This window comes from Marmota marmota, unplaced genomic scaffold (genome assembly GCF_001458135.2).
Source record: "Marmota marmota marmota unplaced genomic scaffold, marMar, whole genome shotgun sequence".
Classification (NCBI taxonomy): Eukaryota; Metazoa; Chordata; class Mammalia; order Rodentia; family Sciuridae; genus Marmota; species Marmota marmota.
The window spans coordinates 16632323-16646847 of NW_026000016.1; the positions used below are offsets into that span (position 1 = coordinate 16632323).

General features: G+C 36.6%; 1 protein-coding gene across 2 annotated transcripts in view; it reads left to right on the forward strand.

Moving 5' to 3' along the window:
• The first annotated feature begins 460 nt into the window (after window positions 1-460).
• The window catches only part of Exo1 (exonuclease 1), a 31426-nt gene continuing 17361 nt past the window's right edge, over window positions 461-14525 (forward strand). The window contains exons 1-9 of one of the 2 annotated variants that reach the window (XM_048809214.1): window positions 461-540; window positions 977-1444; window positions 2313-2486; window positions 5548-5667; window positions 6129-6252; window positions 7943-8080; window positions 9103-9315; window positions 11867-12054; window positions 12709-12805. In XM_048809214.1, coding sequence (XP_048665171.1) covers window positions 2326-2486; window positions 5548-5667; window positions 6129-6252; window positions 7943-8080; window positions 9103-9315; window positions 11867-12054; window positions 12709-12805 — 1041 coding nt within the window. In that variant the 5' untranslated portion in view covers window positions 461-540; window positions 977-1444; window positions 2313-2325. Of the gene's footprint in view, window positions 726-976; window positions 1445-2312; window positions 2487-5547; window positions 5668-6128; window positions 6253-7942; window positions 8081-9102; window positions 9316-11866; window positions 12055-12708; window positions 12806-14525 lie in introns of both variants that reach the window. The other variant, XM_015483541.2, reaches the window with a different exon arrangement.

The window sequence follows — 14525 nt, forward strand, 5'->3', positions numbered from 1 at the left end:
GCATAAACTGAAATTAATTTCAATTAGTACAGAAGTTCAAGAAAGAATTAAGGAACTGGGGGTGAGCAAGCGTGTGAAACCAAAGGACTAATTTCAACTGGGTTCTTTTTCCTTGTTTTAAGAACCTCAACATAAACACGCAAGGCTCCCAGGGTTTCATCCTCTGGAAACTGACTCTGCAGACGGCGGGAGAACTACAACTCCCAGCAGCCCCAGCGAGGGCGAAACTTCCAATTTCCAAGGCGCCGTTCTCCGTCAGCCTGCAGCGTTAGCTTAGCTCGTGCCTCTAAGAAGGGGCACAAGGTCAGAGAAGGCAGCAGCAGCCCTGGCCGAGGAGTTGCCAGCCCCACAGAGGCCTGCAGAGTTCCCGTGTCAGGACCCGGATAAACGGGAGGCCGCGGGAGGCGGAGCCACGTCGCAGGATGTGCGCTGAGGTCACGTCCGCTGGGTGGGGCTGCAGCGATCCCGCGCAAATTGAAAGGGCCGGCTCTCAACGTGCCACCGGAGCCGGGCTGCCGGTGTTCTGCGTCCCTGGCCCAAGTAAGCGAGGGGCATGGCAGGCGGGCTTCGGAGAAGCCATCTGGCTCTACTGCCCACAGGCGAGCGTGGAGAGCCTTTCTCCGAAAGTTAGGGGAGCTGGCTGTGCGGAGGCTGATGGTCCCCGCGGGGCTCGATATACACGTCACGCCGATTCCCTGCTCCGGATTCAAGATTTGGGGCTGGAGGTGGGTTGTGGCAAGCGTCTGGAGCGGTCTTTCCGCCTGTGTTGCAAAACCCTTAGACCCAGGGAGGCCAGCGGAGGGATGCTTTTGGTGGATGCAGGGAGAGCCCGCGCTCCCTGCAGGCGGGTCCCGGGGAACAGGCGCCAGGGTTGTGCCACATCTCACGTTCTCAGCAGAGGCCGGCAGTCCAGGTTTACATGCACTGTTCCCACTTCTAATTGTCACAAACAAGTAATTTTTTCCCTTAATTACAGGCCAAAGGAAACCTGGTATCTGGAATGGGCTTGTGGCCACGACTGCACGTCCCGGAGAGAAAAGGATGAAGTAGTGAAGTCGTTTCTGCTGTTTCTCCTGTGCCACCGGTGATCTCTATGAGTTGATATGCGCCAATTGGCACGCATTCTTACTATGTCAAAGAGGAAATGTTTACTGGAGGGTATTTACCTTGCTTAGAAGAAACTTACCTGTTTCATGAAATGTATGTCATCTCCAATTTCCTCAGCATGAGCAACAACTCGTGTTAGAGACATTTCTGAGAGGTAGGAGACTAATGGTCAGAAACTGACTTGACCGCCTGCATCCAGATCACCTGGGTTTAAATTCAGGCTATCCTATCACACTCCAAAGGTAGTGAGTCACTGGAGTGGAGCTGAAAATCTGCCTACATCTGAAATTTGAAAACTGCTGGACTAGAGAATCAGCTCTAACAGGGTGGCAAGAGGGTAAGGATGACTTCTGATCCTGTACTTTCTTTTCTTCCTTCCAAACTTGATGTTTCATAGTAGACACTTGTCTTAAGAAATATCAAGCAAATCCTTGGTGCCTATTGCTATCTTGTCTTTATCCTGTGGAGTTGGAATGAGAGGGAGTAGTTGCTTTGGAAAGGACAGTGGCAGCTCTGGAATTTCCATGTAGGTCTCAGTGAAGTATAACCTCATGAGAGGGAATGGGAAGTTAAATCATTTGTCATTAGAGCTATATTTGTACAGCAAGCATAGTTTTAGATTTCTTTGGGGAGTAACTTTTTTATGACTTGTCCCTAGGCATCACCACTGCTTATTATCAGAATGTTTGGTGGTAGTAAATTTTAGTCCTAAAAAAGTACAGATCTCTTTCTGTAATTATGTATTTTATTTATTGAAATCCCTACCTTCCTACAAACTTTTTCTACTCTTATGTGACTTTGCATGTTGGCCTTTTAATGCCTTCTGTGGAGGCAATATAAAACCACAGCAGGCATATTTTGTAGATTTTTAACAATGCCTTTTTTGATAAAAGCAGAGGTTTATCCATTTTTGAGTTCGTTCTGTGTGCTTAGGACTGTTAGTATCTTGGAACACAAGTTATGATTCTTAATATAAAAGCACTTTGGAAAGAATAAATATTAAGCAACTATCAAGTGGCATTAGAGGTAGTATTGTTGATTAAGGTAAATTCTAACCTATGGAATTTGACAGGGAACAGGCCAGTTATTAGCTAAATAATAACAAAATCTCTGTTCGATTGCAAGCTCCTTTTCTTCATTTTTCAGAAGATTTTTGGTAAGCATTTTGCTTTAAATATTGCTCTTTTTCCTTTCATATCATGTAGTTAATTTGGCACTATGGGAATACAAGGACTGCTACAATTTATCAAAGAAGCTTCTGAACCCATCAATGTGAGGAAATATAAAGGGCAGGTAGTGGCTGTGGATACCTATTGTTGGCTTCACAAAGGAGCTATTGCTTGTGCTGAAAAGCTAGCCAAAGGGGAACCTACTGATAGGTAAGTTTGGACCTTATATTAATTCTTTGAGAATTTGGAATCAGACTTAAAGAGCTTACACCCATTCCTTCCAGGAATGGATTTTTATTCAGTGCTAGTAGTTATTAAGAAACAAGAGTGTGTGTTTGAAAATATTGCAAAACCAGGGATGACTTCTTTCTGTGACATAGACTAGTCTTAGTTCTTTGTAATAAGCCAGAGAGTATCAGGACACCAATTGACAGATAAGAGATTGTCTCCTTTATTCTTTACCTAAGACAAACTTTTTAACAATGTTTTGAAAATCCATGATGTTCAGACTCTGTACTCTTAAAGAGTACAGACAACACACTGCTAATCTCTGGCAGCAAAACAAGGCAAAGGGACAGAATATTCTGACTTCCTTTTTATTTCACTTATGGCCAAAAATTGGGGGCCATGTACATATCCAGTCCCAGTTCTGTGATCTCATTTGAGGCAGGTTCAATGTACTAATGCCCTCTATTTTTTAAATAGAAATATTAGAAAATCAAGCAAGTATAATTTTTGGATAGAGATTTTCCACAGGGATTTGGCCAATATTATGAGGGCTTTTTTTTTTTTCCTTTCTTTTAAGTATATAATTTATCTCCTGGATGAAAAACTCATGGATCTTAATACTAATTAATTAAGCATAATGTATAGTAGGTAAATTATGTTAATCCTGTTAGTTTCCATTGAAGAAAGGTGGGGGAGATAATCATTGTTGAATGATGAGTGTTTGGGACTTTTAGGCCTGTCAGGTTAATGCAACTGACAGTAACCCCTATCAGCAGTGTCTGAGGGATCTGAATAAGCCAAGGTACTTCTTCCACTCTAATTGCTAAAATGATCTTTTTCATGCTGGGGATTAAACATAAGGACATTATGCATGCTAGACATGTACTCTAACCACTGACCATGCACCCTCAGCTCCAAGATAACCTTTTTTTTAATTATTATTATTATTATTTTATACTAGGGATTGAATCCAAGGGCTGCTTTATCACTGAGCTACATCCTCCCTTTTTATTTTTTATTTTAAGATAGGGTCTCACTGACTTGCTTAGGGCTTCGCTGAGTTGCTAAGGCTGGTCTTAAACTTGGAATGCTCTGCCTCAGCCTCCTGAGTTTCTGGGATTACAGGAATGAATCACTGTACTTGGCCCCAAGATAATTTTTTGAAAGCAATTCTATTTTTACCCTGAATTTAAACTATTACAATAGTGAATGTCTACAAGTTTTTTATTACTACTTTCAATGTTTCTTTGAATCTTTCTTCATGGGGAAAAAAAAGCTTTATATCTATTTTTTTATAAGTTTTGATTACTAATTAGAAGAGGTGTTGAAAATACAGGCAATATCTTTTATTAATAAAGATGAGAGATGAAATCCACAGGACCTGCCCTGTAGTTGGTGCTTGGTGAATATTAATTGAAGTAAAAAGTTTTTGGATTTTCAACACAGTACACACTGTGTGTTTTAATTTTCCCCTAGCACCTAAGAAGTCACATTTAGAACTGGGCACAGTGGAACATACCTGTAATCTCATCAAGTTGGGAAGATAAGGCAGGAGGATTGCAAGTTCAAAGCTGGCCTCCACAACTTAATGAGACCCCATCTCAAAATAAAAAGGGATAGAGTTGTAGTTTAGTGATAGGGCACTCCTGGGTTCTGTCTTCAGTACCAGGAAAAAAAAAATGTCACATTTGGTATAATTGATCTTTTTCACCTTTGAATGGAGAGAGGTATTAGCCAAAAAGATTACCACTTCAGAAAATTGAAATAAACCTTTATCATTATTATAAAGGTTGAGGTAAATCAGTGTGCACTAACTTGGAAAGATGTGTGTGAAATATTTAAAACAGGATGGCTTGTATTCTGTTTAGTATAAAGAAAAAAAAAAAAGTGACCAGATGCAGTGACTCATGCCTACAATCCCAGCAGCTCCGGAGGCTGAAGCAGGAGGATTGCAAGTTCAGTGCCAGCCTCAGCAACAGTGAGGCCCTAAAGCAACTCAGGGAGACCCTGTCTGTAAATAAAAATACAAAAAATAGGGCTAGGAATGTGGCTCAGTGGTTGAGAGACACTGAATTCAACCTTTGGTAACAAAAAACAAAACAAACAAACAAAAATGTTCTTTAAAGTTAATTATCATTTTGTATTTGCTTTCTCCTAATTTTTGCTTAATATCAGCAGGTGCCAATCATTGTTCTCTACCAATGTAGGTCGATTATCATTGATCTACAACAAATTGAAAAATAAGGATAATGTAATGAGTCTTTCAGTAAGATTCAACTTCAAAGGCTATATGTTTTTCTACTATATTTGAGCTAAAATGTCTTTTTCTTTATGAAGGGTAGAAGTTTGTTGTTAATTGCGTTGTCAGAATAAAAAACTGTATACAATACATGATCCTTGATTGGATCTTGGGTTTAGAAAACTAGTAGCAATGGTATGCTGGATCCAACACATACAAGCTATACATAATCTCTTCCCAACTCAGCATTGACTGACTCTATATTGGTAGCTTTCCCACTGTTGTGAATATTCACTTTAGGGAAATCAGGCACCCCAACTCCCCAGAACTGGTTGTTAAACATTTACCAGGACATCACTGGTATGAAGAAGCCTTATTGGAACTGTTGGATAAATTTTAATGTAGACTATATATTAGATAGTATTTTGTATCACTGCTAAATTTCTTGGGTGTGGTATGCTATTGTTGGAAAAATCAAGTGTCCTTATATTGTTCTTAGAACTTTTTTAGATTTTAAATGATTCAATTTTTTTTTTAAATGAGAGAAAAAGTGTGAGATTGAAACAACAAAATGTCTGAATCAGAAAGGTAAAAGCCCTTCAATCTAAAGATGAGGGAAACTAAGGCTTTAATGTCTAAGGCAGGATTTGAACCCAAGTATGAGTTCAAGTTTCCATTTCATATAAAAACACTTGTTTTAAAAAATAAAGTAAAATCAAAATTGTCTAATTTGGTCTTAAATAGAATAAAAGTATTACTTTAAGAGTTGCAAGCATTTAAATGTGTTTTTCTTTTTCCCCATAGGTATGTAGGATTTTGTATGAAATTTGTAAATATGCTGCTATCTCATGGAGTCACACCTATTCTTGTATTTGATGGGTGTACTTTACCTTCTAAAAAGGAGGTAGAGAGGTCTAGAAGAGAGTAAGTTGATTCTATACTTAATATCTAACTTAACTGTGCTAAAGTTAGATGTTGTAGGCTGTATACCATATTTTTTTAAATCTTAACTTGTTGAAGCTTGTTTTATAATCTAGCACATGAACAGATTTCCTAAAATGTTCTATATTAGATCATTCTTAGTTTTTAAATAAATATCTCAGTTACTGTGTTTTCATTTGATATAAAACATCACTGTGAAAAGGTTTGACAATAGTTGTATGTGTGTTCATGCACATGTGTCTATATTTTAAATCACTTGTTTTTGCTTAGAGGCCCAAAGGATCTGGGTTAATATTCTTGAGCATCTGGTTATGCATTTTCAAATGAGTCAAACTTTTTTAATTGTAGCAAAATTTCCTGAATTATACTCTTATTACAGTTTTTCAAGGAAGCCTCTTAAATATATATTTTTTTAATATTAAAAAAATATTATTACCTTGCAGAAGACGACAAGCAAATCTTCTTAAGGGAAAGCAGCTTCTCCGCGAGGGGAAAGTCTCAGAAGCCCGAGAATGTTTTACCCGTTGCATCAATATTACACATGCCATGGCCCACAAAGTAATTAAGGTAAGTGAATAGAAAAATAAAGCTAAAAGAACAAATGGCTAAAGCTCATTTAAGCTACTTCTAAGTTGCTCATTAATGGAAGGGCAAGAAAATCACAGGAGAAAAATTATTCTTGTCCTAACCTCAAGTAAAGAGGTTAGAAGAAAAGATGAATGGTACTATCAGAGGAGAGGAGTCCAGCTGTTTCTAAGAGAGAAATCCCAAGGAATGAGTAAGGCCTTCCCTCTTGAGGTAAGTGACTTGGGTATATAAACATCTTGGCGTGTTGTTTGGTAGGAATGGAAGGGATGAATTCCTGGGGGTTTTCATTTTCACCTGACTCATAAAATCTTCAGCACTTATTATAACTTGCACTTTTTTAAAAATTAGCACATCATAATTATACAAATTTATGGGGTTCGCAATGATATTTTCATGCATGCATACAGCATGCATTGATCATGTCCAGGCCCACTCCCCTTTCCACACCCAGCTCTGTTCCTATTAATCACTGTTCTACTTTCAATGGCTACACTCAAACCTGTCTCAGTGCCTCAGGCCTATGCCAACTCCTATTATCCTTAATCTGCTTAGAAGCTTATTTCCTTATTTCCTGAATTTTTGTGTCAGCTACTCAGTCCCAGCCCTCAGGCCCCCAACCCTTTCCCCTGTTTTTTTTTTTTTGGTTCCTGTACTGGGGATTTTTATTTAGAGACAGAGTCTCCCTGAGTCCTTAGGGCCTCTCTAAGTTACTGCTTTTCAAACTGCTTGGTAAAGGTGGTATCAACATTTTTAGGATATAGGTCTACTATCCAGTTTCTGAACTAAAATAAGCACTAAAAGTCTTATGGCCATTTCTTTTGTCTTCATGGGTTCAAGTGGAAAGTAAAGATGGGCTACAGGAAAAGATGTGAAATATAGAGGAAGCACGTGCTAGTTATAAGTTATTCATTAATGGGAGGGCAAAGTAGAGAAGAAGCCTGATTGAACACACATAATAGTACCAAAGGATAAGAGCAGATCACCTAATAGACAAGAAAAAGAAAGGAGAAAAAAAACCCACGATTTGCAGAGTTGCTGAAATTAATAGTACCAGGATGCTAATGCATCTTTCTACCTTTCTTAACTTCCCAAAGCCTCTCCTTGGGCTTTGGGAGCTGTGCCTTTGATTTGGAACAAGAAAGGTTGTGTTCTAGCTATTTGTGATGGGGACTGTTTTTCCTGGCAATGTCATTTAAAAAGTATTCTCCCCCTCATTAATTTGTTTTAAATATAATGATTAATGTTTAGAGTTTTATCAGTATATTATTAGGCAAACTTTTGTAGCCTGACAGGGCAACCTATCACTTTTGGGGAAAAAATTTGCAGATCCCCAAACATAAATACTTTTAGAACATACATATAATATTTTTAAGATGAAAGCTTTTTATAATTTGAAATAATTAATTTTGTAGTTTGCAGGCACTCCCCCCAAAAAAATATTTCTTTTCTACAAATTTGTAAATTGTTTTTTTACAAATTTCTTAGTGACTGGGTGCTTAGTATAAAATATGCTAGAACTAAAAGTAGTGAAATATTTCAATGAAATGGTTTCTGAAAATAATATTAGCATGGGCATATTGAAGCTAGTAGTAAAATGAGTTTGAAGTGGAAGTCATTTAGTGCTTTCCATTTGCCTTGTTGGAGATTCACTGAGTTCTCTTTCATACAGGCTGCTCGCTCTCAGGGGGTGGATTGCCTCGTGGCTCCATATGAAGCTGATGCACAGTTGGCCTATCTTAACAAAGCTGGTATTGTACAAGCTATAATAACAGAAGACTCTGATCTCCTAGCCTTTGGCTGTAAGAAGGTACTTAACTGCAATGCTACATGTTACTTTTCTATGTTGATAGGAGTAGTATAAATTAAGAAGCTGAAGTTTTTTCTCTCCAGGAATAATTGGTTTATCTAAAATTTGCAGTTCACATCTGTTTATATAATGTTCATAGTTACTTAAGATGATTTAAAAGTTTAGTCAGGACACTTTTTCAGAGTATGCACTTGAAATTGGAAATGGTTGTTCTTTTGTCCAAGTTATTTGTTTATTTGTTTGTTTATTCTTTCAGTGCTGGGAATGAAAACCAGGCCCTTGCACATGCTAGGCAAGCACTCTGCCACTGAACTATATCCCCAGCCTTTAAAGTCCTTAGTAGAATGTAAACTTACCAGTTTTGCTTTTTAATAGTAACATGCTGTATTTTTTTTCAATTGGTTAGGTAAATTAAGTAACTTATCTACTAATGACATGTTATACAGTTATTTGTAACCATGCATAAAACTGTTTAATGGAAAACTTCATCATGATGAATTATTTGTGGATGACTAGAAGGATCCATATCACAATGCTAATGTTTGGTAACTGGTAAATAAGAAATTATGGCAATTGCTATGTATCTCGATTTTCTAAATAAACATGTATTACTTTATTTTTTTAATATTGTATTTTTTATACCGTTATTTTATTTATTTATAGAACCCAGTGCCTCACACATGCTTGGCAAGCACTCTACCACTGAGCTACAAAGGCAGCCCCAACATGTATTACTTTAATAATAAGAAAAGGTTGATTACTTTAAAATATAAAAGAAGGAGAAAAAAAAAAGGCATTACTATTTGGTCATCATTATGATCTGTGATAAAGAGGTGGAGAGATATTTTGCCAGAGTTGAGATAATCAAGTCCTGGCTATATACCTGTCTCGTTCTGCCCAGCTTCTATTTCTCAGTGTTAAAGGGAGGAATAAGAAAGATTTCTTATAATTATTGTAGTAAATTAGATACTAATAAATCAAAATGGCCCTTCTAGGTGTTAACATTTCACTTTCATTTGAAGGTGATTTTAAAAATGGACCAGTTTGGAAATGGACTAGAAATTGATCAGGCTCGGCTAGGCATGTGCAAACAGCTCGGGGATGTATTCACAGAAGAGAAGTTCCGTTACATGTGCATTCTTTCAGGCTGTGACTATCTCTCATCATTGCGTGGGATTGGTTTAGCAAAGGCATGCAAAGTACTAAGACTGGCCAACAACCCAGATATTGTAAAGGTAAGAGTGATTCACCAAGTTCCCTATTCAATTTCTGAAGCATTTTTAAAATAATAGAATGAACTACTCCGTATATGAATTTTAAGTGTTCTATTCTGTCAGTGTCCTGTAAATGTTATTGAAAGGAGCAACTGAATAAAACATTAAAACTTTGCTTTTAGCAATTAATTAACATTGGAAGACCCATGTTTTTAGCAATTCAAAATTAGTAATTTTTAGCTTGAAGACTACTTAGGGCAAAACATCTGGGGTAGGATTAATGCTAGACTCACATTTTTATTTTTTATTTTTTTGGTAGTTGTAGATGGACACAATAGCTTTATTTATTTATTTTGTGGTGCTGAGAATCGAACCCAGTGCCTCACACATAGCAGGCAGGCGCTCTACCACTAAGCCATAACCCCAGTGCAAGACTCATAATTTTTTGACCTCTATTCTATTGTCCCGTAGTAGTGGTTTTCAAACTTAAACTTAATAATAAACTCATTAAAGGTTAACATAAATCACGTCTTTATGAAAAATAATCATATTTTTAAGACAAAAGTTAAGAGAGAGGAATTATACATTTATCAAATCTCTGTAACGTGGCTTAAAAAAAAGCTGAATTCTCATCTACATCTTTATATTTAATCTCATTTGATATCAGGTGGTAGGTATCTGCTGAGAAATTAAAACAGTGGCCATCACCACTATATAGATTCTCTGATGCCTTTACCTTAAAAAATAAACTGGTATTTGGGCTAGATGGTGTAATTCAGGGAGAACTTGCCTAGCATCCCCAGTACCTCAAAAATAAAATAAATAAACAAATAACCCTACATTAAAGGAGGCTCACTTGGATAGTTTTCTAAAACCGTTAGAGTTTAAAGAGGAGAAATCTCATTTTTTTGGGGGGGGGGGTGTGCATATGATTTATTTATTTGTTTTAATTAGTTACACATGACAGTACAACATAATTAGTTACACATGACATCATACATTTGAATCAGATGGGGTATAATTTTTCATTTTGAGTGTACAGGTTGCAGAATCACATTGGTCATGCAGTCACATATATACATCCAGAAATAATAAAGTCTATTTTATTCTGCTGTCCTTCCTTTCCCTCCCCCTCCCCCTTCCCCTCCCCTCCCCTCCCATCACTTCTTTCTACCCCAAAATCTAATGTGACACACTTCTTTTTTTTTCTTTTTCCTCACTTCATCATACATGTATTCTGTATAACGATGAGGGTCTCCTTCCATCTTCCGTGCAATTCCCCTTCTCCCTCCCTTAGAAATCTCATTTTCTATTTTCAAGAGTACAAGCATGAGTCCTCAGGGCAAAGGGTGATATAGCACAATGGAAAGATCTTTGGGTTGAGAGATAATGGCCTAACTGGGAATAGAGAAACATGCCTCAGCTAGCCTGTGACTCTAGGATCTTTGGTTCTCTGGATCTTTCCTTTATCTCTGAGCTTGATGTGCACCTCTTAACAACAGGGATACATTCTAAGAAATGTCAGTCAATTTTGTCATTATGCAAACATGATGGGGTATTACACAAACTAAGATGTCTCTGATGTCACTAGATGATATAATCTTGTGGGATAACATATGTGGTCTCTTATTGAAACATCATTGGGGAGCTGGGGTTGTGACTCAGTGGTAAAGTGCTTGCCTAGCACATGTAAGGCACTGAATTCAATCTCCAGCACCACATTAAAAAATAAATAAATTAATTAACAACATAAAGGTATTGTGAACATCTACAATTAAAAATATTTGAGCTGGGGTTGTGGCTCAGCGGTAGAGTGCTCGCCTAGCATGTGCGAGGTCCTGGGTTCGATCCTCTGCACCACATAAAAATAACTAAATAAAATAAAGGTATTGTGTCCATCTACAACTAAAAAATAAACTTAAAAAAATATTTAAAAAAAAAAGAAACATCATTGTGCAGTGTATGACTATAATATTTAAGATCCCTCCCATCCTAAAGCATCCATGACCAATAGAAGTTAAATGTCAACTTAGTTTTTAAAATACGATCTTAAAAAAAAGATCTAAGAATATTTTAGTGTTTTTTTTTTAATACTTTTAAGTTGACAATGGACCTTTATTTTATTTATTTATATGCTGTGCTGAGAATCAAACCCAGTGCCTCACATATGCTAGGCAAGTACTCTACCACTAAACCACTGCTCCAGTCCCCTTGAGTGGTTTTTATTCTAAAGTTTCATATATTGTTTGTATTTTTTTTTCCAAAAGAAAGGGGCTTTGAAGATGAATTATAATTCATGTTTATGTTTCAGTTTGGAAACATAAACATGATATATAACTGAATCTTCAGTCATTCAGGTTAACAATAGAAAAACCAAAGAAAATGCTAGTTATGAGACCAAATTTTAAGTGATGGGACGTGGTTGTGTTTGCCGTTGGTTTTTTAATGTAGATGAAAGCATTTGGTTGTTTGGTCTCCGCTCATGCTTTTCTGATGTAAATCAGTCAGTCTTGGGGATTACATGCTGTCTGTTCTTTAGTCACAGATAAAATAATTTTGTTTCCATTGTTAGGTTATCAAGAAAATTGGACATTATCTCAAGATGAATATAACAGTGCCAGAGGATTACATCAAAGGATTTATTCGAGCCAACAATACTTTCCTTTATCAACTAGTTTTTGATCCCATCAAAAGGAAACTTGTCCCTCTGAATGCCTACGAAGATGACATTGATCCTGAAACACTAAGTTATGCTGGACAGTATCCTTTCTGAATCACAATGATAGAATTTTGCATTTCTTTTTTCATTATTATGACAATGAAAATTTTTTTTTTTTTAGTGAGACATCCAGTAAAAAAAGAAGAAAATTGGGTATTGTTTTTTGCTTTTTTTAATAATGAAAATATCAGTATTTTGTTTATTACTATGCTGGTGAAAACTTTTCTTTAAATCTGATGCTCACCTGCCATAGTATATTGATTGTTTAGATTGACTTGACAGGGCTAGGCACTGGGTCAGTCACTTATGGCACTCATTCCACAATGAGAACCCCTCATTGCAAACAATTTATCTGGACATATGAGTGCACCAGGAGAGGATGTCCTCCTACAGCCACTGGCACTCAGGCTGATGTGGATCCCTGAGTCTTTAGGTGATTCCCGGATTTTCCCCCATATCTCCCTAAAAAGGGGGCAAGTGCTGACCCGGGCCTTTGCTATTGAAGATGTTCTACTCCTACAGAGACCAGCACACTATGCCTGTGATTGTAGTAATGCTGGTATAGAAAGAAGGATCCATTTAAATCATAAATCTTCAATATTTTCAATGACAATCAAAAACATTTTCCTATCATAGTTCAGTTTCATTTGATTAGTTGTTAATGTAGACATATTTCCTTAATCTTATCAACCTAGGTATGTTGATGACTCTGTAGCTCTTCAAATAGCACTTGGAAATAAAGATATAAATACTTTTGAACAGATTGACAACTACAATCCAGACACTGCTATGGTAAGATTTTAATGGCTGCTATATAAAAGCACATTTTAGTTATATCTCAAAAACCATGATTAAAGATTTATCTTTGTTTAGTAAACATCTCTGAAGCATTTTTGTATCAAGACACTATGCAGAGTATTCATTGAATCAACTTGATCCTAGAAAAGTTATAAAGAACTTAGGTATATTGGCAAGGTTTGTTGTTGTTGTTGTTGTTTTGTTGTTTTGTTTTTCTTAAGTTAGTAAGTAACCACATTGTGTATTACCAAATGTAGACTTTAGTACTCATATGATCACATTTGGTGCCATTTTTGTCATCTCACCCTATTCACCCTCTGTGGCATTTGGCATTGTTGAAAACCCAAATCCAGTCACGTTGCTTTTGAGAATATAAACTATTTTTTTCCGTCATTCGTAATTGAGTGAAGTCGTTGAGTACCCCTGGTGTCTTTGAATCCTTTACTGTTTTTTTCATTGTATTTATCCCTTTAGATGCAGTCCTGTTACTCTTCATATTCCTGTTCATATTCTGTTCTCCTTTCTGTTCATATTTATTCCATGTAAGTTCTTTTAGTTATGCCATTTATGCAGAGAGCTCACATGTGTTTGTACCTTTACCCCCATTGCTTGCCTGTGTACCAGCCTCATAATTCCCTTTGTGATTTGGTCCCTACATAAATAGTTTCCACTAACTTAAAATCTATCCCATAGTCAAAACTGAACTCTGCATGGTTTATCAGTTTCTCTTAATAACATTTCTTGTGTTTTTGTTTTTGCATATTTATTTCCACATAACAATACATCTCTTTTATTGTTTATTTACTCTTTTTCCCCAATAGACTATAGTCTTTATAAAGGTGTAGTTTTGTGATCTTCATTGCTGTATTGTATTTACCACATTTCTTTGTTGGAATGAGTGAATGTCTCTTGCGTGATCTCTTATTTTCTCAAACTAAAAAACTTGGAAATAAAGTTTAGCATTCTTTTGATTGCTAAAGCTTCTTGCTTCTTTTAGCTTTCTTTCTGGTTGATATTTTCTGTTTTCTCCTAGCTTCCAGTCTAGCATAGGTCTTTTTCCCCTTGCTTACTAATTCAGTCCTTTACTAAGCATTTATTAAGTACTGTGATGACATAGTTAAGTTAGCTAGGGTTTTGGAATATAAAGAAAAATAAAATACCCTCCTTGCCTATAATGTGCTCATTTTCTAGAAAAGGGAATGTGATTATATAGAGAGAAATGTGGAGAGTGCTATAATAGAGATGTATTCTAGGATCTGTGAAAACAAAAGGCATAGACCTAACTCCACATGAGAAGAGAATGCTTCCTGATAATAATAACAGTTTTTGACCACGTATTATTTTTCTAATAGTATTTTAAGCACTTCAAAATATTAACTGATTTATGTTTCAACAAGCCTCTGAAGACAGTACTATTCTCAATTTGTAGACAATTAGAGAAAAGTTGGGTAACTTGCCCAAGTGACACATTGAATAAATAGAAGAACTGTGATTCTAAACCAGGCATTCCACTGTCTGCTCACAGAGAAGACAATGTGTGTCCTTGGTCTGCATGGATTAGCAAGGATTTTCAAGGGTGAGTGATTTCAGGCCAAAGAAAACAGCATGTATAGTAGAAGATAAAATGTTAAGGGAATTTTTGTGTTGTTCATTATGGACAGACCAAGAATGACTTAAAGTTAACCTTGTAAAGGAATCAGAGCTCCTTGCAAAG